Here is a 24073-nt window from a genome sequence, read left to right on the forward strand (position 1 = left end):
CACAAAACATCACTAGCATTGCCCAAGTATATTGTTTTTTAGCTTTCACAATTGTCCTTTTTATACACAAACTTGATTATTGTTTTCCTGTTGCGAGGATGAATTGTTTAACCCGTCCGCTGCGATTGGCATGGATTTGGCCTTCACTGGTAGCCTGGTCTTTCTTTGCGTCTGTGGTGTGGTGTGATTTTTTCTTTATGTGCCCGATTCTAGTGTGTTTTTTGTCTACGTGACCAATGCTAGTGTGAACCTGTCTTAACATGTTCAATTCTCTCCCTTTCCAGGAATCTAAAAAGGGAGAGAAGAATAATAACAGAAACAAAAATACTTCTCTGAATGAAACTTTAAAAGAGGGAAGAAGGTATGTATCATTATTATTATTATTATTATTGTTACATATTATTATTTTATTATTATAACTATTATTTTCACTTATTCAGTTTATCCTCTCTGTCTTTCATCCTCTGATTGATGATATATTTGTTCACTTAAACACTTAACCCGTCCGCTGCGATTGTCACGGATTTGTCCTTCACTGGTAGCCTGGTAACATTCACTCCCAGGTCTTTCTCTGCCTCTGTGGTGGATAGTGGAGTGTTTCCCATGTGGTGTTGGTGTGCTGGATATCCCTTCACTGGTAGCCTGGTAACATTCACTCCCAGGTCTTTCTCAGCCTCTGTGGTGGATAGTGGAGTGTTTCCCATGTGGTATTGGTGTGCTGGATATCCCTTCACTGGTAGCCTGGTAACATTCACTCCCAGGTCTCTCTCTGCCTCTGTGGTGGATAGTGGAGTGTTTCCCATGTGGTATTGGTATGCTGGATATCCCTTCACTGGTAGCCTGGTAACATTCACTCCCAGGTCTTTCTCTGCCTCTGTGGTGGATAGTGGAGTGTTTCCCATGTGGTATTGGTGTGCTGGATATCCCTTCACTGGTAGCCTGGTAACATACACTCCCAGGTCTTTCTCTGCCTCTGTGGTGGATAGTGGAGTGTTTCCCATGTGGTATTGCTATGCTGGATATCCCCTCCCAAGCTGCAGGACTACATTTTTCTTCATTGAATTGTAGCAGCCACTTTTTGTTCCATTCCTGTAGCTTGGTGATGTCTGTTTGTAGGAAATCCGCAGTCAAGGGGTTGAAACTCTGTCTGATTTCTGTTTTTCTCTTGTGTTTCAGGTTATATCAATCTGAGCAGTACCAGCAAGCAATAGAGATGTATAACAAATGTTTAGCTTACTCTGAACTAACTGACAACATTAACAGTGGAGTGGTAAGTACCTGTTGTGATCATGTTTTAAATTTTCTAAGAACAATAGGAAAAAATGTGTGTCTAGGAATTAGGTCAGCCCAGTTCTCATTTTTATGTTATCGTTTCCTCTTGTGGTTCAGTTCAAGTTATTTGGAAGGTCATACAAATATTTCTCGCTTAATTAAATGGTCTTGAAAGAGTAAATACAATTGCCTTTTAAATTTTCTAAGAACTACAGGAAGCTGGGTGTTTTTAAAGGTATCAGTTGGTCACACATATATTTGTCTCTTAATTAAATGGACTTGAAAGAGTAAATACAATTGCCTTTTAAATTTCCTAAGAACTATAGGAAGCTGGGTATTTTTAAAGGTATCATTTGGTCACACATATATTTGTCTCTTAATTAAATGGATTTGAAAGAGTAAATACGAAATGAAGAAGGAAAAAAAAACGGATACGACAGTTCAGGAAAAAGAATAAAAATGAAATGGATAATAAATAAAATTAGACACAGGGATTCAGAAAAAAAGGTCAATGAAATGAAATGAAACACATAAAAAAAGAGTAAATACAAAATGAAAAAAAAATAGATGACAGGAATTGAGAAAAAAGGTAAAAACAAAATGAAAAATAAAAAAAACATACAATTCAGATAAAAATACTTAAAAAAAAAAAAAACATACAATTCTGATAAAAATACATAATACAAAATGAATAAAAACACAGCAACCCAGAAACACCATCAAACACTAACCCATCTTTCCCCTTCTCCCCACCCACCTCTCACAGCAGGGCAAGAAAGGTGAGCGATGTGAGGTGCAGGTGATCCAGTTTATCATTGGGATGTCCAAGGTGCAGTCTGGCCGCGGGTACATATACGAGGGGCTGGAGATCATGCAGACCCTTTGTGGGGACGGCACCAAGTTCCCCTACAAGCCGGCTGCACGCTACTGGCTCGCCCTGTCCTTTGAGAAAATTTTTTGGTGAGTGTTGCGTCAAGTGTTTCCGGGGTTCTTCCTTGGTTATCTACTATTATTCATTTCATTCAATCAGTCATTCAGTCAATTAATCTCACTATCTTCTTTTTCTTAGTCAGTCAGTCAATCGATCTAATCTACTCTTCCCTGGTCCACCAATTAATATCACTCTTTGTCTCGTCTCGTCTCCCTCATTTCATTCAGTCAGTCGGTAAATTAATCTCACTAATATTCTCTTTCTTAGTCAATCAGTCAATCGATCTAATCTACTCTTCCCTGGTCCACCAATTAATATCACTTTGTCTCGTCTCGTCTCCCTCATTTCATTCAGTCAGTCGGTAAACTAATCTCACTAATATTCTCTTTCTTAGTCAGTCAGTCAATCGATCTAATCTACTCTTCCCTGGTCCACCAATTAATATCACTCTTTGTCTCGTCTCGTCTCCCTCATTTCATTCAGTCAGTCGGTAAACTAATCTCACCAATATTCTCTTTCTTAGTCAGTCAGTCAGTCAAACACTAATCTACTCTTTCCAGGTCCACCAGTCAATATCACACTCTTCGTCTCTCCCTCACAGTTTTAAGTTAGCCCTGAAGCATGCGCAGATGTGTCGTGATGCCCTCAAGAAACATAAAAACCTCAAGCCCATCAAGTGGCCGGGCACAGACCAGAACATTAGTAAAACACACCCCAATGAATTAGAGGTGAGTGAGTGCGTGTTTGTACGAGTGTGTAGACTTTTTTTTTTTTTTTTTTTTTTTCTCCCCCCCTTAAAATAATTTCCCATGATGCTAACAAGATGGCTCCCCTCCCCCCTTTATCCCCTCCCTTACCCCCCTTTTTCCTCCCCCTTCCATTAGGTACAAAAAGGGAAGAATGGGAGGGTAAGAAGGAAGGGGGTAGGTAATTTTCCATTTGCCTTTACTTTGTTTTCTTCTATAACTCTGTAACATCTTCCAGGCTGAGTGTAACGAACTCCTTGAACGACCGCTCTCGGCCAGACCAACCCCCAAGGCAAAGTGTCGCTACAAGAAGTGTATTACAACCCAAGGCATCCCCTACGCCAAGGAGGAGATTTATTTGACGTAAGTACGAGTCCTACATTTTGGAAGGGAGGTGGGTCGAGGGTGTGGCGGGTAACAGATGTGTCCGCTAGGGGTCTTAATCTCATATTCTTAAACTTATCAGTACCTCCCTTTTCTTAATTTCATGTTTGTATTCTTAAACTTATTAGCTATTCAGTTTTCTTAATTTCAAGTTCGTATTCTTAAACTTATTAGCTATTCAGTTTTCTTAATTTCAAGTTCGTATTCTTAAACTTATTAGCTCCAGTTTTCTTAATTTCAAGTTCATATTCTTAAACTTATTAGCTCCAGTTTTCTTAATTTCAAGTTCATATTCTTAAACTTATTAGCTCCAGTTTTCTTAATTTCAAGTTCGTATTCTTAAACTTATTAGCTCCAGTTTTCTTAATTTTAAGTTTGTATTCTTAAACTTATTAGCTATTCAGTTTTCTTAATTTCAAGTTCGTATTCTTAAACTTATTAGCTCCCGTTTTCTTAATTTTAAGTTTGTATTCTTAACTTATTAGTATTCATTCAGTTTTCTTAATTTCAAGTTCGTATTCTTAAACTTATTAGCTCCCGTTTTCTTAATTTTAAGTTTGTATTCTTAAACTTATTAGCTCCCGTTTTCTTAATTTTAAGTTTGTATTCTTAAACTTATTAGCTCCAGTTTTCTTAATTTTAAGTTTGTATTCTTAAACTTATTAGCTATTCAGTTTTCTTAATTTCAAGTTCGTATTCTTAAACTTATTAGCTCCCGTTTTCTTAATTTCAAGTTCGTATTCTTAAACTTATTAGCTCCAGTTTTCTTAATTTCAAGTTCGTATTCTTAAACTTATTAGCTATTCAGTTTTCTTAATTTCAAGTTCGTATTCTTAAACTTATTAGCTCCAGTTTTCTTAATTTCAAGTTCATATTCTTAAACTTATTAGCTCCAGTTTTCTTAATTTCAAGTTCGTATTCTTAAACTTATTAGCTCCAGTTTTCTTAATTTCAAGTTCGTATTCTTAAACTTATTAGCTATTCAGTTTTCTTAATTTCAAGTTCGTATTCTTAAACTTATTAGCTCCAGTTTTCTTAATTTCAAGTTCATATTCTTAAACTTATTAGCTCCAGTTTTCTTAATTTCAAGTTCGTATTCTTAAACTTATTAGCTCCAGTTTTCTTAATTTCAAGTTCGTATTCTTAAACTTATTAGCTCCAGTTTTCTTAATTTCAAGTTCATATTCTTAAACTTATTAGCTCCAGTTTTCTTAATTTCAAGTTCATATTCTTAAACTTATTAGCTCCAGTTTTCTTAATTTCAAGTTCATATTCTTAAACTTATTAGCTCCAGTTTTCTTAATTTCAAGTTCATATTCTTAAACTTATTAGCTCAGTTTTCTTAATTTCAAGTTCGTATTCTTAAACTTATTAGCTCCAGTTTTCTTAATTTCAAGTTCGTATTCTTAAACTTATTAGCTCCAGTTTTCTTAATTTCAAGTTCGTATTCTTAAACTTATTAGCTCCAGTTTTCTTAATTTCAAGTTCGTATTCTTAAACTTATTAGCTCCAGTTTTCTTAATTTCAAGTTCGTATTCTTAAACTTATTAGCTCCAGTTTTCTTAATTTCAAGTTCGTATTCTTAAACTTATTAGCTCCAGTTTTCTTAATTTCAAGTTCATATTCTTAAACTTATTAGCTCCAGTTTTCTTAATTTCAAGTTCGTATCCTTAAACATAACAGCGCTTCAGTTGTCCTAATTTCTTCACTGTATTTGTAAACATATTTGCACCTCTTTAGAGAGTATACGTTCTTTACTCCATACACTACGATTGCCTTGGATTTGGCCTTCACTGGTAGCCTGGTAACATACACTCCCAGGTCTTTCTCTGCCTCTGTGGTGGATAGTTGAGTGTTTCCCATGTGGTATTGGTGTGCTGGATATCCCTTCACTGGTAGCCTGGTAACATATACTCCCAGGTCTTTCTCTGCCTCTGTGGTGGAGAGTGGAGTGTTTCCCATGTGGTACTGGTGTGCTGGATATCCCTTCACTGGTAGCCTGGTAACATACACTCCCAGGTCTTTCTCTGCCTCTGTGGTGGATAGTGGAATGTTTCCCATGTGGTATTGGTATGTTGGATATCCCTTCACTGGTAGCCTGGTAACATACACTCCCAGGTCTTTCTCTGCCTCTGTGGTGGATAGTGGAGTGTTTCCCATGTGGTATTGGTATGTTGGATATCCCCTCCCAAGGTGCCGGACTGTCCATTTTCTTCATTGAATTGTAGCAGCCACTTTTTGATCCATTCCTGTTGCTTAGTGGTGTCTTCTTGTAGGAAATCCGCAGTCAAGGGGTTCAGGCCTGATCCACCCTTCCTCTCCTTTCCACAGAGACCCAGACTTCAAGGGCTATTTAAATGTGATTTGTGAGGATGACTGCACAGTGAGTTACCACCATTGTTGCTGGAAGGTCTTCAAGGAGCAGCATGACGGGAGCATCAACAGAATGTCCGACAAGGTGAGTCTAGTAAAATCGCTATCCTTCCCATTTTTGTTTTTTCCTTTCCCTCTCTTCCCCTTTTCTCCCTTCTATCCTTCCTCCTTTTTGTTTTTTCCCTTCCCTCTTCTATTTCTCCCTCTCCTCCTTTCTCTCCCTCCTCTCCTGCTTCTCTTTCTTTTTACCTCCCACTCTCATTTTCTTCCTTTCTTCCCTATTCCTCCTCTTTCTCTCCTCCTTTTCCTTTTTCCCTCCCTCAATTCTTTCCCCTCTCCTCCCTCCTCCTTCCCCTTTCCTCTTCTTTTTTCTCTTTCCCTCCCTATCATTTTCTTCCCTTCTTCCCCATTCCTCCCTCCTCTCCCTCCTTTTTCTTTATCTCTCCTCAATTTCTCCCTTCACCTTTTCTCTCCTTCTCTACCTTCCCTCCCTCCCTTCCCAAAAACAAAAAAACACCACCTATACCCCACTAGACCCCAAACTGACCCATCCATTTTTTTTTGCCCCGTTCTCTCCCCCCTCAGGATTTTTTAGGGCAAGGCTGTGTGACCCCAGACTGCACGGGCAAGATCTTCAGCATCGAGATTTACGACGACACGGGTGAGCTCAAGAACGTGGTGAAGAAGGACAAGAAGAACGAGCCCGCCCCAGTCAAGCAGAAGAAGAAGAAGTGAGTTATCGTGTTTTTCTGTTGTGTTTTATGTTGGCCGTTTTATTTCTGGTATATGGCCAAGATGGGAAGTGCTATTGTTTGCGTGTATAATCGTTTGTTTGTTTTCCTTGCCAGGGAGAAGAAGAAGGAGAAGAACCAGACCCACAAGAGGAGAAACAGAGTGGAGAGTGTTTGTGAGGAGCAGGGAGGTGGAGAGGAGGTGAGTGTATTTACCTAGTTGTAGTCTACAGGGCCTGGGGTTGACGCTCATGTGGTCCCGTCTCCGTATCTGTATTTTTCCAACTTTTCCTTAAAGCTTTGCACACTCCTCGCCGATACTATATCCTCACTTAGTCCATTACGAACCTCTATATTTCTTTGCGTATGTGTGTGTGTGTGTGTGTGTGTGTGTGTGTGTGTGTGTGTGTGTGACTTTAGTATGAATGATAGAAGTTTCCCATCTAGTTTCTACCCAAATATAAAAGTTAAAAAGTGTAAGAAATATATGTCCCTAGGTGGATCGGTAGGGTGAGTGAGTACTGGAGCGAGAGAGTTGGGTGTAACAGGCTTGAGTGTGCAGAGAGGGAGTGCCAAAACAACCCAAGTATAGAAGGTAATAAAAGAAAAATACAAGAGATATATAAGGCACCAGGTCCTTTGTTTCCATAGACTTAAGTGCATAGTGGATCGGTAGGGTTAGTGAGTACTGGAGCAAGAGAGTTGGGTGTAACAGGCTGGAGTGTGCAGAGAGGGAGTGCCAGAACAGGGAGAGATGGAGACACTTCCGCTCAGGCCGTGAGAGAACAGGGTGTCGGCGATGTAGATAGATGGACAGTTGATAAAGATACTGGCAGGCACTGATAGTCAATAGAAAAGATTATGTAGTAGTCTAGTTAACCCGGTAGCAGCGACGGGCCAAATTTGTGCCATGATTTATACCCCCCAAAATAGATGATGTATGAACTGATCACAAATGCGTTGATATATATTATGAAATGGTTTGTGTGAGTGATGATTTTTTCTCATTATTCTCGCTTAGAGGGACCATTAAGAAACATGATCCCCGCTGCTACCTGGTTAATGTAAATACAATGGAAAGATTATTAGTATTAGTATTCTTATTAATGGCGTGTGTGTTTGTGATTTCCAGGCATCAGCAGGAACAGCAGAAAGCACAGGGGGCCAAAACAGCACTACTACTACTACTATAACCACTGTCAATAACAACAATAACAACACAACCACCAATAACAATATTAAGAAGTGAGTAGAAGTTGGATTAGTAATTGTAGTGGTTTCTGTGTCCATTATATGTCTGGAAATATGTTTTATCCATCCCCTGTCTCCATTATCTCTTACCATAATATCTTTGGTTAATATAATTATGGTTTTAATTAGTTTAGTTTCCCCTTTTCTGCCAGTTCTTTACAACCTCCTCTTGAAAGTCTTATTAGCTCAAATTATCACATTAAAAATTATAACGCCATGTATTTAGAATTGTTTCATACACTCCCTCATTCCTCACAGCCTTTCCACATCGCACTTCATTCCCATATATCCTAGTCTTGTCATTCTTTCCTCATCATTCTCTCCGTATCTTACAACACATTCTATTCATTCTTTCTGTACTAATTTCCATTCCTTCCATGTTTTCTTAATCTAACCTAACCTTATTCATTCCCATTTTTCCCACTGCACCTTAGATTACTTTTATAACACAAACTTAACCTCTCTATCATTCTTATCCTTCTGCCCCACCAGGTCCCAGCCCACTCCCATGCTGCCCATTGATGCCAAGAGTCTGGAGACAGCCCAGGTGACCATTCTTAAGCCCGGAGGCGAGTCCCCGACAGCCTCACCCACCAAGGCTGCTAAGAAGAACAAGAAGAAAAAGAGCAAGAAGCCCGTTAGTCAGCCCAACCTTCTGGCAGACCCCCTTGAGAGTGACTTGTGTGTCCAGTGAGTGTTTTGCTTGGTCGTCTCTTTCCTTTTTATGTGCCTAGAAATATATAATGCACCAGGTTCTTTGTTTCCATAGACTTAGAGAGTTCATAGGGAATCAGTAGGGTGAGTGATACTGGAGCGAGAGAGTTGGGTGCAGCAGGATTGATTGTGGTGAGAGGGAGTGCCAGAACCGATAGAGATGGAGATACTTCTGCCTCATAGAAATAGATATACGGCATACACACATAACTAACTGAGCTCTTTTCTGCTTTAGATAAACAACTATATCGTATACAAACAACTAACTGAGCTAATTCTCCTGGTTCACAGAAATAGGCTTAGTTTTAAATGCTACTGACCCATCTATATAACCTACCCTACATACACACACATAGTTCACATATACACAACAGACAGACTCATTATTTCCTTCCTCGCAAAAACGAATAAGTCACAACTATTTCCGACTTTACATTCATACAGAACTGACCCTTCTGTATTTCCTGCCTTACATACATTAACAAATTTACGTATACACAGCTGACTGATTCCATATTTCCTCCCATGAAGCGAATATGTGGCGTCTCCGAAGCAGCAGCAGAGGGATGCGCTCGAGGCAGATGGTACCGTCAACGCCAGCTGTCCCTTGTCCCTCACCAATAGCCGCCAGAAACAGACAATGCTGGTCAGTACAGAGGGAAGGAATATCATTGCAGTGAAATTCTCGTTCGTTTATACTTCGCTGCTAATCTTGGAACTATTGAATGTGTTGAATTATTTTGTGTTCTGTTTCATTACTGGCACATTATTTATTTATTTATTAATTTTTTCCCTGCTCCTTTTCATCCTTTCCTCTCGCTTTTATTCTTTTCCTTTTTTTTTTCTCTATTTTATGAGTGTCCTTTTATCTTTTTTCCTGCTTAACTAAATCCTTTCCACTTTTTTTTTCCATTACCAACACTCATTTTTCCTCTTTCCTCTTTTTCATCCTTTCCTTCCTTTCTTTTATTCTTTTCATTTTTTCTTCTGTTTTTCTTTTTCTTGTTTTCTATTTCTTTTTTATTCTTTTTATTTTATTATGAACCCTTTCCACGTCTTTTTTTCCATTACCGACACTCATTTTTCATCTTCTTTTCTTCCCATCGCTGGTACATTGACGTCATTATCCATTTATTATTTATTTACGTATTTATCCCCTTTCCTCTTCCTCGTCCCACCCAGCTGGACCCCGACAACCCCTTCTACCTGCCCCAGCACCTGCGCGACAACCCCGAGGAGCTGGAGAATGTCTTGCAGCAGAAGCTCACCACCAACTCCCCTCCTGGCCTGCAGAAGGAAACCGTCAACACCCTTCTGGAGTAAGTGTTCCCAGCGCTACACTATCGGTCCATTACTTAGGCTTAGGTGTATCTATGTTCTTGCTTGTTGGTTGAGAAAACGAGGATAGATAGGAGTCCACTTTCTTAACCCGGTAGCAACGACGGGCCAAATTTGTGGCTTTACCGTGTAGCAGCGACGGGACAAATTTGTGGCTTTACCGTGTAGCAACGACGGGCCAAATTTGTGGCTTTACGTGTAGCAACGACGGGCCAAATTTGTGGCTTTACCGTGTAGCAACGACGGCTCAAATTTGTGGCTTTACGTGTAGCAGCGACGGGCCAAATTTATGCCATGATATAAACCCCCCAAAAATAGATGATGTATAAACTTATGCTTCGATATTAAAATGGCTTGTGTGAGAGGTGATTTTTTTCTCATTTTTCTCGCTTAGAGGGACCATTAAGCTGCTACCGGGTTAAATTAGTCTCATTACTGTGAAAACATATATGAATTCTTGATTATATGATTGTGATGACTTCAGATTGTATTGTTTTCAGTTATTCATTACTTTTTGTTTTCATTCACTACGTTGTCTCCTATATCCTTGTGTAACTTATTCTTCTATATTACTACCCCATATTACTATCACTCGTTTTTATTTCTCCATTTTTTCCTTCTCTCTCTCGGCCAGCTTTATGATTGGCTCAAGTCCGAGGGTCCATGCACACTTCTGACCTTCTGTCCCTGTGTACTTATTTATTTTACTTCTGTCTATTGTTTTTATTTGTCTTTATTCACCCCGTTATTTCCTCTCTCCTGTCCAGCTTCATGAATGTTTGGCTCAAGTCCGAGGGTCCATGCACACCTATTTTACTACTGTCTATTGTTTTTATTTGTCTTTATTCACCTCATTATTTCTTTTTCTCTCTTCAGCTTTATGTATGACTGGCTTAAGTCCGAGGGGCCCATGCGCACCTCTGACTCCAGGCTGGCAGAGCAGGTGTCCGAGAGCTTCCCACAGGAGGCCAAGGACTATGTGTCACGATGTGGCAGTATCAAGGAGTTCCTCATGCAGTCGATTAAGTTTGCGATGATCGACGACATCATCTGCGTGCACGATGATGTGATGAAGGCTCAGAAGATGCTGTGCAAGGATGTCTCGGACAAGATAAACAGATCCAAGTACCTCATTTTTTTCAGGTGAGTGTGTGTCTGTGTGTGTGTGTGTTTACCTAGTTGTAGTGCACAGGTTTTGAGTTTAGCTTGTGTTGTGTTTCCATATTTGTTTCTGCCTAACTTTGCTGTGAATTCATTGATGTTTTGAGCTCTTGGTTATCTCCTCATCCAGACTATTTCAAGCCTCAGCAGTTCTGTTTGGGAAGTTTGTTTTTTCCTTTGCTTTTGTGTGTGTGTTGGTGAATTGGTTTGTGAGTGTTGGTGAGGTGGTGTACCTTAGTGCTATTGAAAAGATGATCTCTATATTTAAAAAAATTGGTACTTTTTCTTAACGTAAGAAAATAAGGTAAAAAGAGTGACAGTAAAAGAAAAGAAATAAAAGTATAAGAAGCAGCAATATCCCTCTAACAGAAGAAAATAATGGAGAAAAAATACTAACACAAAGCAATGATAAATAACAAATCTGTCCACCAAAAAAAAAAAAGATGATAAAAAAAACTGATAAAGACTGACCTTGTTTTTTTCTCTCTCTCTTCATAGTGACGGCAAGAAGGCCAAGCGGTTCACCCACTTACTGGACGACGCCAAAAGCACATGCTCCACCGCCTCCTCCTCCGTCGCTGAGTCCTTCATCTCCCGGGACTCCTCCGCCCACAACGGCAAACTCAGCAACCACGTCAACTCCAGCGGCAGCAACGGCAACCACAACAACTACGACACCGAAAGTAACGCCTCCCTCGCCCCGGTCTCAAAAAGCATCGTGGAGCAGCTAGCCATGCTCTCGGTAAGTGTTTTATTTTTATTTTTATTTTTATTTATTTATTTATTTATTTATTTTTTTTCCGCAAAGGAGACGGCTCAATAGCAACAAAAAGAGCGTAAAAAAAAAAAAAAAAAAGCCCGCTACTCACCACTCCTGCAACATTGATTTTTTTTTTTTTTTTTTTTATTTGATCGGTTTTAATTTTATTGTTTGTTATTTATTTATTTATTTATTTATTTTATTTGGAGATGCTGACCGCTTTTTATTTTCTCCTTTACTTTCCTTCTTTTGTTATTTATATTTGCACCTTTTTTTCTACTTCTGTTTAATTTCTTTCCCTTTCTTAAAAAAATCACCCTTTTCCTTCCTCTGGCATGTTTCTTCCTTACTTCATTTGATCATTTATTTTATTTCCTTTCATTCTTTCATCTCTTAACTATATTTCTGTTTATTTCACTTGTCTTTCTCTTTCTTTCCATATATGTCTCTTTGTGATTTCTTTTCCTTTCTATCACTTTTTCCTCGTTTTCCTTCCCTTCTATAATACTAATCTTTCTACCCCATTCTTTGCATTCCACTTTCATCATACACTTTCTCTGATGCGTATACTTTAAGGTAACACATACATTTACCTTCTCTAATAATGATGGACCAGTTAGTAGACCTAGGAAAATGTGGAGAGGGTGTATACAGGAAGACTTAGCATTGATGGGACTGGATGAGCATTGGACAGAAGACAGAGTAGAATGAAGGAGAGCCATAAAGTGTCCAATGAAATGATGATGATGATGATGACCCTTCCTTTCTTCCTCCCTCAGAGTCAAAACTTATCCCTAGACCCCTCAGCCCCACCCTTTGAACCTGTGATGTGTATATTTCTATGGCAACACATACCTTCCTTCCTCCCTCCCTCAGAGTCAAAACTTATCCCTGGACCCCTCAGCCCCGCCCTTTGAACCTGTGATGTGTATATTTCTAAGGCAACGCATACCTTCCTTCCTCCCTCCCTCAGAGTCAAAACTTATCCCTGGACCCCTCAGCCCCGCCCATTGAACCTGTGATGTGTATATTTCTAAGGCAACACATACCTTCTCTAATAATAACTGTCCCTTCCTTCTTTCCTCTCTCAGAAACAAAACATATCCCTGGACCCCGCAGCCCCGCCCTTCGAGCCCGTGGTGACCGTTGTTGATGTGCCAAAGGAAAATGAAGAGGAGTACGAGGAGGAGGAAGAGGTTAAGTGGAGCAATGGTAAGTGTTCCTGTTTATCAGCCGTAACTTTTTATTTATTTATTTATTTATTTATTTTATTTACTTATTTGTTTTTTTAAGTGGTACTGATGTTAAGTATATTTTTCTTCTTTTTTTATTTTATTTATTTATTTATTTATTTATTTATTTATTTATTTTTGGTAATGGTTAGTTTTCCCGTCTACCAGCTGTAACTTTTATTTACTTTTATTTATTTATTTTTTATTGTTATAGTGAAGCTGATTTCATTTATTTTTTTCTATAGAGTACATCTTTTTTTTCTGTACCAATTAGTGTAGCATTTATTTATTTATTTATTTATTTATTTATTTTTTATCCTGTTATATAGATGTTGATTTCATTTATTTTCCTCTACTTTTCTTCTTCGTTTTTATAGTCCATCCTCTCCTATTCTCTTGGTTGAACTTCCCATGATCCTCCTCCATTTTTCTTCCTCTATTTCCAACACTTCCTCCTCCTTCTCCTCCTCAAACTTTACCTTATTCATCATTCACACCCCTTATTTATTTTTCCTTTCAGGCGACTCAGATTATATAGAAAACTGGGCGGCACAGGCGAGAGAGAAAACTGCGTTGATGCCTGAAGGAGAAGAGGAGCTGGAGATGTCAGTCGAGGCAGAAGAGCAAGGAGGAGAAGATCATGGAGAAGAAGAAGAGCAGGGAGAGGAGGACGAGGAGGAGGAGGAGGAGGAGGAGAAGAAGGAGAAGGAGGAGGAGCAGAGTCTGTGAAGGAGGAGGAGGAGAATATTGAGGTAAGACTAAATATGTTAGTGATAAAATCGTTCATGAATTTTTTTAAGCGTAACTAATTCAAAATAAATAATGTCAGTCTTTAAAATTTTCTTGCCTTAACTTAATTGCACTTCAACTACTTCTCTTTCTTGGCTATTTAGTTACATGGCATTACTAGCAGAGAAAATGAAGGTACTGAAACTAGCTATTGACCTATATAACATTAGTCCATGGAAAGCTTGTAGGGAAAGGTATTAGGCAAACTGATATCAATTAATTGTTTTTCTTTTTTCCAGTACTATAACTAAAAATTATTGTGTTGAATATAGCCATTGACCTATAAGACTGGTCCATGGAAAGCTTGTAGGGAATGGCATCTAACAAACTTTTATTATTGAAACTGATGTCAAGAGAATGTACCAGGAAGGGAGAGCTTAGAATATAGGAATTCACCTGCATGTATCATCTCTTTGCAGCAATAAACACGCTATCAGGACAAGAAGAAGCTAGTTAAAGATCACTAAGAAATTCTATACGTACAATTCTTAATACTTCTTCTTCACCCCTTCAGGAATACATCATTCAGCTCCAGGACGAGAAGGAGAATCTGGCGCAGGACATTGAGAAGGTGCAGGAGCAGAATGAGAAGCTGAATGACAAGCTGATCCAGGTGAAGTCGCAGTACAAGAGTGAGGTCATGAAGCTCAAACAACAGATCGAGGAATTAAAGGACCAGAACAAGGTGAGCGCTCAGACAGTGAAGGCCCCGAACCTCTCCCTAAAACCTTACTTCTTTTTCTTCTGCTACTTTTTGGTTCTCATTTTTCTTTTAGTTTCAATTTTGTAAGAAGTAGAGCAGCAAAAGGGAGACCATTGTACATTGCTTGTGGCTTCCCCATCCCACGTTAAGCCTCGTATATTAAACCTCAAGATCACTGATATGTTTCTTTCTCATGCTGTCTCTATCATCCTTCTCTTTTTCTCCTTTAATACTTATCTTTCAACACCCCGGCAGGAACTGAGCACGGAGAAGCACGCCATCCAGTCACAGAAGGAGACAGACATCAGGAAGTACAAGAGTGACCTTTCCCGTGCCACCGAAGAGCTTAAGACCTTCCAAGCCAGGGTGCATTCCGCCGAGGTGAAGTGTGAACAGTACCTTGATCAGAAGAACGAGATGGAGGCAAGACTGGAGGAGGCACGGTGAGTAGTGGTGGTGAGTGGGGATAGTGATGATGATGATTTCGGTGGTGATTTGTAGGCCTGGTGGTAGTGCGGTGGTGGTGGTGATGTTTGGGTCTAATGGTAGTGGTAAGTCTGGTGATAGTGATGATGATTTGGGTGGTATTTTGTAGGCCTGGTGGTAGTGAGGTGGTGGTGATGTTTGGGTCTAATGGTGATAGTGAGAGGTGATTTGTAGGTATTGTGGTGATGGAGGTGGTGGTGAGTCTGGTGAAAGTGATGATTTGTGTGGTGATTTGTAGGTTTAGTGGTAGCAAGGTGGTGGTGGTGGTGATGTTTGGGTCTAATGGTGGTAGCGAGAGAGGTGATTTGTAGGTCTTGTGGTGGTGGTGGTGGTGGTGGTGATGGTAGTGATGGTTAGTGTGGTGGTGTGTGGGCCTGATGGTGATAATGGTGATGTGCCAGTCTGGTGTTCATGGTGCCCTTGAGCTGCATCCGTTGATGTAAAAAAAAAAAAAGAAGAAGAAAAGGTCCTGCTCTCTCTTGGTAATAGTCAGGCGTCAGAAATCGGTAAATACTATGCTCTGAGTATGATAACCTGGCAACGTTGAGTAGTAGTAGTAGTAGTAGTAAGTCAGTATTAGTATTAAATGTATAAATAAAAACCCACACTGGCAGATGATAGTTATATTTTTTTTAGTATTAAAGCATATCTTCATGTTCCTTTTGCCTCTCCTCCAGGGAACTGAACACACAACTGAAGGACGAGATTGAGAAGATGGGGAGCCTGCAGGAGTCCCTCACCAGCTGTTCCCGGCGAGCCAGGGAGGCGGAGGTTAAGTACCTGTCCACCAAGAAGGACCTGGTGGAGGCAAGCTTGAGCAGGTGAGTGAGGAGGAGGAGTTAGGATAGGTTAGGTTAAATTAGTTAAGTTTGGGGTATCTTCAAACACATGATAGCCAGCCCCTTATGATATAAATCAACAAAGAATGACCCCACTTTTTTGTATAGAAAGTCTCATTAGTAAGGAAGCATATACGAATTTTTTGAGTCGAAAGCAATAGTAACTTTGGCGTTTTGTTAGGTTAGGTTAGGTTAGGTTAAGTTTCGGGTATCTTCAATCACATGATAGCCAGCACCTTATGGTATAAATCAACAAAGAATGACCTCACTTTGTTGTATAGAAAGTCTCATTAGTAAAGAAGCATATATGAATTTTCCGAGTCAAAAGCAATCGTAACTTTGGGGTTTGGTTAGGTTAAGTTAGGTTCCGAAACGTGGCATGTGCCTCAATAAGCATCACTTAAACAATCCTGCCTGCGCCACCACAGGGCTAAGGGACATTCACTAACAACCCCCTAAAACTGAGGTCTAAAGAGGCAACAGTAAAAATCCCAAGGGCACCATGGGCAAACTTGTAAATTTTTCTCAATTCTCAAAGTTCCCGAAAATCCCCCCAAAATCCCAAAACACACCCTAACTCCCATCCCATCTATTCTGCCTCTCCCTCACCCCCTCACCTATCCCTTCAGAGCCATCAAGCAGCTGACGGAGGAGGCGATGGTGATGAAACACATGCTCCCGGCGCTCACCGACACCACCATGCCCGACCGCAACACCCTGACCCACACCATCATGGCCTGGGAGGAGACGGTGGCCGGCCTCCTGGAGCAGCAGCGTTCGTTTAGCGTGAGTGGCGGAGATCAGTTGGTTTGGTCACTTGTTACGTCGTCCTTTCGTACTTGCTTTTTCGTACTCTTCTGATTTTATTTTATTTTTATTTATTTATTTATTTTTTTTATTTTTTATTTTTTTATATTTTTTTTAGGGATGTGGTGCTGCTGTTTAGGCCCTCGTTTCCTTCTCAGGCTTTGTTTTTATCTATCATTGTTTTATCTATCTAGCTTTCCTTTATCATTTTCTCATATCTTCTTTTTTATCTTATCCAATTTACAGTATTTTGTTTTTATTCAGTGATGTGGTGCTGCTGTTTTTCCGTCAATCTCCTTCTCAGGCTTTGTTTTCTATCCTGTATCGAGCTTTCCTCTATCATTTACTGTCTTTCGTTTTTATTCGGTGATGTGATGTAACTATTTTTTCCTCCATCTTCTCCTCAGGCTCTTTTTTTCACCCTCTATATAGCTTTCGTTTATATATTATTACTCCCACCATCTCCAGGTCTTTAGGTTGGTATTTCAAGACACCTTTGCTTCTCACATCAGCTATTTCTAAAGGCCAAAGAGGGGGTCAGTCAGGTTCTAATGAGCGTTTCTTGAGGTTCACGGTACAGAAGAGGGATCAAACTACCACCAGGGTCATAAAATTACTCCTGGAAATCCCCACAACTCCTACGAAAGCCTTGTCAAATATGTGTTCTTGGGCAGCAAAATGTCTTATAATGCGACCTTTAGTCTTTCCGCTGGTCTCCCTTCAACCTCCTCTCCCTCCTTTAAATATTAACTGATGCTTTTATTATCATTTATTATCTTTGCCTTTCAGGAGGAGGGCACACGTCTGCTGGGCATGATCCACCAGGGCCGCCCCCTCAGCGCCCTGCCTGCCGGGGACCTCAAGATACCCATCATCCCTACCCTCTCCGTGGCGCCGCTCCTCAAGCACTTCCAGGTAAGCTACACAGCCTCTTTTTTTTTTTTCTTTTGTTAGAGCAGAGGATAGCGGGTGTTTTGTTGCTGTTTTTTGTTTATTGCTTTTTAGCTGTCTCCCTAGCTAATTAACCTGTCTGCTGCGATTGGGAAGGGCAATGGATATGTATCTTTCAGCTTTCTTAACCCGGTAGCAGCGACGGGCCAAATTTGTGTCTTTACCGTGTACCAGCGATGGGCCAAATTTTTGCCATGATATAAACCCCCCAAAATAGATGATGCATAAACTGTTCACAAATGCATGAATAGTGGTCAATAGTGGAGTGTTTCCCATGTGGTATTTGTATGCTGGATATCCCCTCCCAAGGTACAGGACTTTACATTTTTCTTCATTGAATTGTAGCAGCCACTTTTTGTTCCATTCCTGTAGCTTAGTGATCTCTTCTTGTAGGAAATCTGCAGTCAAGGGGTTAAATTCATGGATAGAAGGTGGAGTTTGGTAAGCAGGAATCATCATGGATAGGCTGACTGGCTTCTTGCAGGCTCTGTACATTCTTGCGGTCTCATAATTCATTGTCTTTTCTCCCCACAGACCAACAACCACCACCTCCACCACCACCAGAACAACAAGCCTCCACCCACACCCACACCACCTCCACCACATCCACCACATCCGCCACCAACACTCGCAGTTCAGGAGGCCATGCCCATGCACCGCCCCATCCCTAGCCCCTCGCCGCAGCCTCCACCGTCGCCACACATGTCCACGCCTCCCCCACCCTTGACGGAGCCCCCACAAGTGCCTCTCATGTCGGTGGCTCTCGTTCAGACGGCACACCATAACGGACACCCAGTTTACATGCATAATGGAGTGCCGCCCCCTGGTCTCATCCCCAACCACCCCCCTCCCTCGGCGTCCAACCCTGCCACTGGTGCTATTCCTAAGGGTGCTGGCAACCCCACACCCACCAAGACCCCAGGTTGGTATAAGGGCTGTATTGGCATTCTTCTTTTTCTTTTTCTTTATTTTCTGTTCTTACCATTTTTCTTTTCAATCTTTTTCTTTTTTTCTTTATTTTTTTTTTGTTCCTCTTCTTTTTCGCCTTCATCTTTTTTTTTCTTTTTTTTTTGTTCTTTTTTTCTCCATCTTTTTCTTCTTTTTCTTTTTTTCTTTATTTTTTGTTCTTCCTCTTCCTTTTCTCTCCATCTTTGTCTTTTTCATCTTCCTCTTCTTTTTTTCTTTATTTTTTGCTCTTCCCCTTTTTCTTCTCCATCTCCTTTTTCTTCTTTATTTCTTAATTTTTTGCTCTTTCCCTTTTTCTTCTCCATCTCCTTTTTCTTCTTCATCTTTTTCTTCTTTTTTCTTTGTTTTTTGTTCTTCCTCCTTTTTCTACTCCATCTTCTTCTTTGTCTTCTTCCTCTTCTTCATTTAACATCTTCTTTTTGTGCTATATTTTTTTGTTCTTCCCCTTTTTCTTCTCCATCTTTTTTATTTCTTTTTTATTTCATTATCTAATCATTTACTATTATCATTACTGTTATTATCAAAGCGTTATCACATTCTTGTTATTTATTTATTCATTTCATTGCCTAGTCCTTGTCATGCACACCTATTATTATTATCAGTTACTTTTATGTCACTATCTTTATCTTTTGGCTACTCTTTACTTCTATCTTTTATGGGAGCGGCGAGTAGCGGGCTGTGTGTGTGTGTGTGTGTGTGTGTGTGTGTGTGTGTGTGTGTGTGTGTGTGTGTGTGTGTACTCTTTTTGTTGCCCTTGAGCCGTGTCCTCTGATGTTAAAAAAGAAAAAAATATACCTATTGTTATTTATTTATTTGCTTTTCTTTTTTTCGTCCCGTCCAGAGATCGTCACCGCCCCGCCACAGCAGCAGTTCACGGAGCCCACCAGCACTCTCTTCGTGGGTCAGCTGCCCTGGGATTACACGGAGGGGGATGTCAAGGTAAGGGAGGGAAGGAGGGAGGGTCCTGTCTGTCTGTGTCTGTATATCTCTCCTCTGTCGTCATCTGGTCAACAGCTTGTTTTTTATATCTTCTTTTATTTTTTTTGTTTTTATTTTCATTTCCCTTTTTTTACTTTAGGAAATTTTCTTGTCTTTTTTCAGAGTAGTGATGAGTGAACTAGTTTTTAAGCCTTATCCTCTTTTTTATTGTTTTTTTTTTCCTTTTTTCTCTTTGTTTTTTATAAGACTTACTTTTTTCCTATTGTCTTTTGTCTATTCAAGATCTACAATGAGCTTTCACTTTTTTTTTTTTTTTCTTCCTCTTCCTTATTCCCCCGTCTCCCTTGCAGGCTTTGTTTTCTATCCAGTATCCAGTTTTCCTTCATCATTTTCTCATTCTTTTTCATATCCTCCAATTTACAGTCTTTTGTTTTTATTAAGTGATGTGGTTTTTGTTTATTCCCTCATCTCCCTCGCAGGCTTTGTTTTTATCCTGTATCTAGCTCTCTTTTATCATTTTCTCATACCTCCTTTTTCATATCCCCCAATACTTTATATTTTCTCATGTATTATCCTCATCTTTTCTTCTATTTTTTTCTTCTGTGGTGTTCTGCATTATATTTGTTTTTATACTTTTTATGCAGGGTGGTGAGGTAAAGGTTACATGATAAGTATGAAAGTATATTGTCAGTATGTTGCCCCTTTGAAGAATGACTGTGTGAGAGAGAGAGAAAACCACCCCAAAAAGTTACTTAACCTGGTAGCTGCGGGGATCATGTTTCTTAAAGGTCCCTCTAAGCGAGAAAAATGAGAAAAAAATCATGACTCACGCGAACCATTTCAAAATATATATAGAGGCATTTGTGATCAGTTTATGCATCATCTATTTTTGGGGATTTATATCATGGCAAAAATTTGGCCTGTTGCTGGTACACAGTAAAGCCACAAATTTGGCCCGTCGCTGCTACCGGGTTAAGAAAGTGAAAGATACATCCCCATTGCCCTTCCCAATTTATCATTTATCAGCCTCTTGTCAGTTTTAAGTAATTCATCTTAAGTTATTGATATTGTATTAAAATTTTGTCTCCCAGGATGCATGCCAATACTGATGCATGGCCTCTTTATTTATCTCTGAGCATCATAATTTATTTTTTCATTGATTTATTTGTTTATTGTTTGTTTGTTGTGAATTATTATCAGTGTGTTTTGTTTGCTTTTCCACTGAGTGTTAGTGTGCATTAGTGTGGCTCACCGTTGCTATGTTGTCGTACTCAGAGCATAGTATTGACTGGTTTCTGAAGCCTATGTGTTGCTAAGAAACATCACAAATTGACTATTTTAACGTTAAATATAAATGGATCTCGTTATTGGGGACCAGGAGACAGATTTGGGGTCAGATTCGGTATATTTAGGAGGCTGAGTACGACAATCTAGCATCGTTGGTGTGGCTGCACATCACCGCCAGTGTGGCCAGCAGTCTTGGGCACAGTTTACTTTTCGACATTCGTTCAGGCCAACGCTGAACACAACTGCATGACAATATTTTCTGCAGCTGCATTCCACAGTTACTGCTTGAATATTGAAGTTTTGGATCAGAACTGCATATTAAGATTTTTGTCTGATTTCACTGTTCTTGAAAGAGAATTGTAATATGTTTTCCAAGAGTATTTCCACATAATTTTCACACAAGCTGTTTTGAAGTCTCACACTAAGGTAGTCTGTTCACATTTTAAGCAATTTTAGGTTCATGGAGAGGTTGCGTCGATAGATTTTCACATAGATTGCAGAAACATGTGGAAGGTTAAGTATGGTAGCCTGGATATCACACCTGCTATAAATCCTGGCATGATGGATAGCAACAGTCGTATGTGCTTATAAGAGTGCAGTGTTGTTTCCTCTCGGTGGTTGTAATGTTTTGTTCACTGTGCTTTCGCTGAGTCAGTAGTGCACGCGCCAGGGCAAGGAAGCATTGATAAAGTATAGGTGTTGCAGACCCACCTGTAGATACAAGTGGCTAGTGTGACCACAGCCTAACACAGCTACCACACTGCAAGATCATAAAGGTGATTGTAAAAAAACAACACAGGTCGGGTGTGCAAGACTTAAATCTGAGAGGCTCGGTCGTAAAAATTCCCTCCACATTACCTGGATTATTTGTGTCCATGAGGGCCTTGGCTGAATTTATGTGGATAATTGATTGTCTACTCTCAGCTTTATCTCCACGGGCATAATGGAGCACACTCAAGGGTGCCATGCGTCTTATGAGATGCTAGCACTTCATAAGCCTCAGCAGTGTTGTGTTATTGGTGTATGTATGACACTTGCTATTGCTAGTTTACTTGTAATAAATGCTCGTAAAATGTGAACAGACTAATAGTTGCTGTCAAGTGACAAGAAATTGTTTTAAGGAGTATTGCATCACTGTCACTGCAATGGACCATTTAATGAAGGCACAGAATGTTTGCTCCTCTGTTGTAAGCACAAGGATTTAGCACCAAGGCAACCATTCCTTTGTTAATTCATAAAAGGTGATTCAGTTTACATCCCTCAGCACTGTGATGCTCGTCTTTATGAAAAACTGTTCCTGGAGCTTGCATGGAAAAGTTCTTTTTAGGGAATAATCTTTCCATGGGTGGGGATCACTCCCTCACCCTGACCCCTCAGCTGCATATTCAACATGAAGCAGCAAGATCCCCCCCCCCCCCCACCCCTCCCTTCATACATTTCACCAGTGCAGTGTTTATACCTCCCCCAGTCCCACCCCCTCAAGCTGCCCTCACCAGTGCATGTTGGAGTGAAGACCACAGCTGGGGTAGTGCCTGCCAGTTCTCATAAAGTCTGCGTTGAATAGTTAAGTCTGCAGTCTGCGGGAGTATCTTATGGTAATGAATGAAATAGAAGTAATATAAAACATGACATACCGTTGCCAGTTAGGTGCTTAATTTGTGGCTCATTTTTATTATCTTGAATGTTGGATGCAGTTGTGTTCGTGTTGGAATGATGGGAGGTATATTTAAGACTCCCTGTACCTTTAGTTTCACTTTCATTCACTGTCACCAAAAGAAATCATCAGAACCTTCCAACCATCATGTGCCCAGGGTGACACACAGGGTATAGCAGGTCATTACTGGCGGTGGTGTGCAGGGGTGGCACCAGCGGCAGCAGCCACACTTCTAATGCCACCACTGTGTTACAAGCATGATGACTCCCGTGTGTTGCATGTGGCAGGCCCTGTTCAGCCGCTTGTTTGGTGAGGTGGTGTCCGCGACAGTCTTTGACAAGGGCTGTAACTTGACGGCAGGCCAGTCCCTAAGTATGGGTTTGTCACGTTCCGTAAGACTGAGGACTGCTCAAAGGCGCTCAAAGGCCGGGTAAGTTCAGCAGGATGGAGCAGTCCACCGCCTTTTGTCTGTCTTTTGCCACTCAGTGAAAAAAGAATGCTAAATTTGGGTGTGTCTGCCAATTTGTACGCACTGTTCCATTTAGTACTTGTGCTGGGAAACTGAGCTGTTTGTATATCTATCTGTGTATGATGTCCTGTTCCACCACCCTGTCATTCCACACTCAATCCTTCACCTATAAAGTTCTCCAATTCTCATCCACTCCATTGGTCTACTTATTGATTATCACGCAGTTATCCATTAATCTTTCCCACTAACCCACAACTCTAACTAAAACTCTCACTGACTAACTAAACAACCTAATCAGCAGTCTAAGTCACTAATCTTTATTTTCTAACTAAACAACTTAATCAGCAATCTAAGTCACTAGTCTTTATCTTCTTTCATTTAGTACTTGTGCTGGAAAACTGAGCTGTCTGTATATCTGTCTACTATGTCTGATGTTCTGTTCCACCACTCCGTCATTCCACACTCAATCCTTCACCTGTTAAGTTCTCCAATTCTCATCCACTCCATTGGTCTACTTTATTGATTGTCACCCAGTTATCCACTAATCTTTCCTATTAACACACTAACTAAAAATTTGACTGAATAACTAAACAATCTAATCAGCAATCTTAACTCACTAGTCTTTATTTTCTTCACTCACTAATCTTTCTCATATATACGCTTTACAAAGTTATCTTATATTTAATTCACTCACTAATCTTTCTCGTATATACGCTTCACAAGTTATCTTATATGTAATTCACTCGTTAATCTTTCTCGTATATACGCTTCACAAAGTTATCATATTTAATTCACTCACTAATCTTTCTCGTATATACGCTTCACAAAGTTATCTTATATTTAATTCACTCACTAATCTTTCTCGTATATACGCTTCACAAAGTTATCTTATATTTAATTCACTCACTAATTTTTCTCGTATATACGCTTCACAAAGTTCCCATGTCCAATCGATTTCAATACCAAACTTAGCCTGTTCAACCCCTCCATTTTCCTCCTCCCATTACTTTCTCCATCCCATCTTCACCAAATTGAGCAGAGATGAAAATGAACTCTTTGTAAATGGAAAATAACCTTTATGTTATAGATTTATTTTTGTTCATTTTTATACTTTAGCTCAATTTTCCTAGACAGTTTTTAAGTTTCAAGACGCAGGTACAAAGTGGTGCGGTGCGTAGAGGTTGGTGGACGCGCCCAAACCCTAAAGTGTCATAACAGCAATCCTGAAATATGTGTAATTATATCTATCATTCTCCCTCTTAAATTTGATGGCCAGAAAGCCGTGAGCGT

The 24073-nt window shown here is 40.0% G+C and overlaps 1 protein-coding gene across 1 annotated transcript in view; it reads left to right on the top strand.

The window, feature by feature from the left end:
* The window catches only part of LOC126992983 (uncharacterized), a 48693-nt gene that overhangs the window by 16786 nt on the left and 7834 nt on the right, over positions 1-24073 (top strand). Inside the window, 26 exon segments of the mRNA XM_050851808.1 lie at positions 285-361; positions 1177-1270; positions 2039-2232; positions 2805-2931; positions 3188-3312; positions 5665-5791; positions 6292-6437; positions 6555-6639; positions 7570-7682; positions 8181-8378; positions 8934-9048; positions 9585-9721; positions 10617-10883; positions 11400-11643; positions 12753-12873; positions 13414-13586; positions 13589-13645; positions 14197-14367; positions 14641-14828; positions 15549-15692; positions 16340-16496; positions 17307-17432; positions 18003-18390; positions 19276-19373; positions 22602-22662; positions 22665-22744. Coding sequence (XP_050707765.1) covers positions 285-361; positions 1177-1270; positions 2039-2232; positions 2805-2931; positions 3188-3312; positions 5665-5791; positions 6292-6437; positions 6555-6639; positions 7570-7682; positions 8181-8378; positions 8934-9048; positions 9585-9721; positions 10617-10883; positions 11400-11643; positions 12753-12873; positions 13414-13586; positions 13589-13645; positions 14197-14367; positions 14641-14828; positions 15549-15692; positions 16340-16496; positions 17307-17432; positions 18003-18390; positions 19276-19373; positions 22602-22662; positions 22665-22744 — 3813 coding nt within the window.

This window comes from Eriocheir sinensis, unplaced genomic scaffold, assembly GCF_024679095.1.
Source record: "Eriocheir sinensis breed Jianghai 21 unplaced genomic scaffold, ASM2467909v1 Scaffold535, whole genome shotgun sequence".
Taxonomy (NCBI): Eukaryota; Metazoa; Arthropoda; class Malacostraca; order Decapoda; family Varunidae; genus Eriocheir; species Eriocheir sinensis.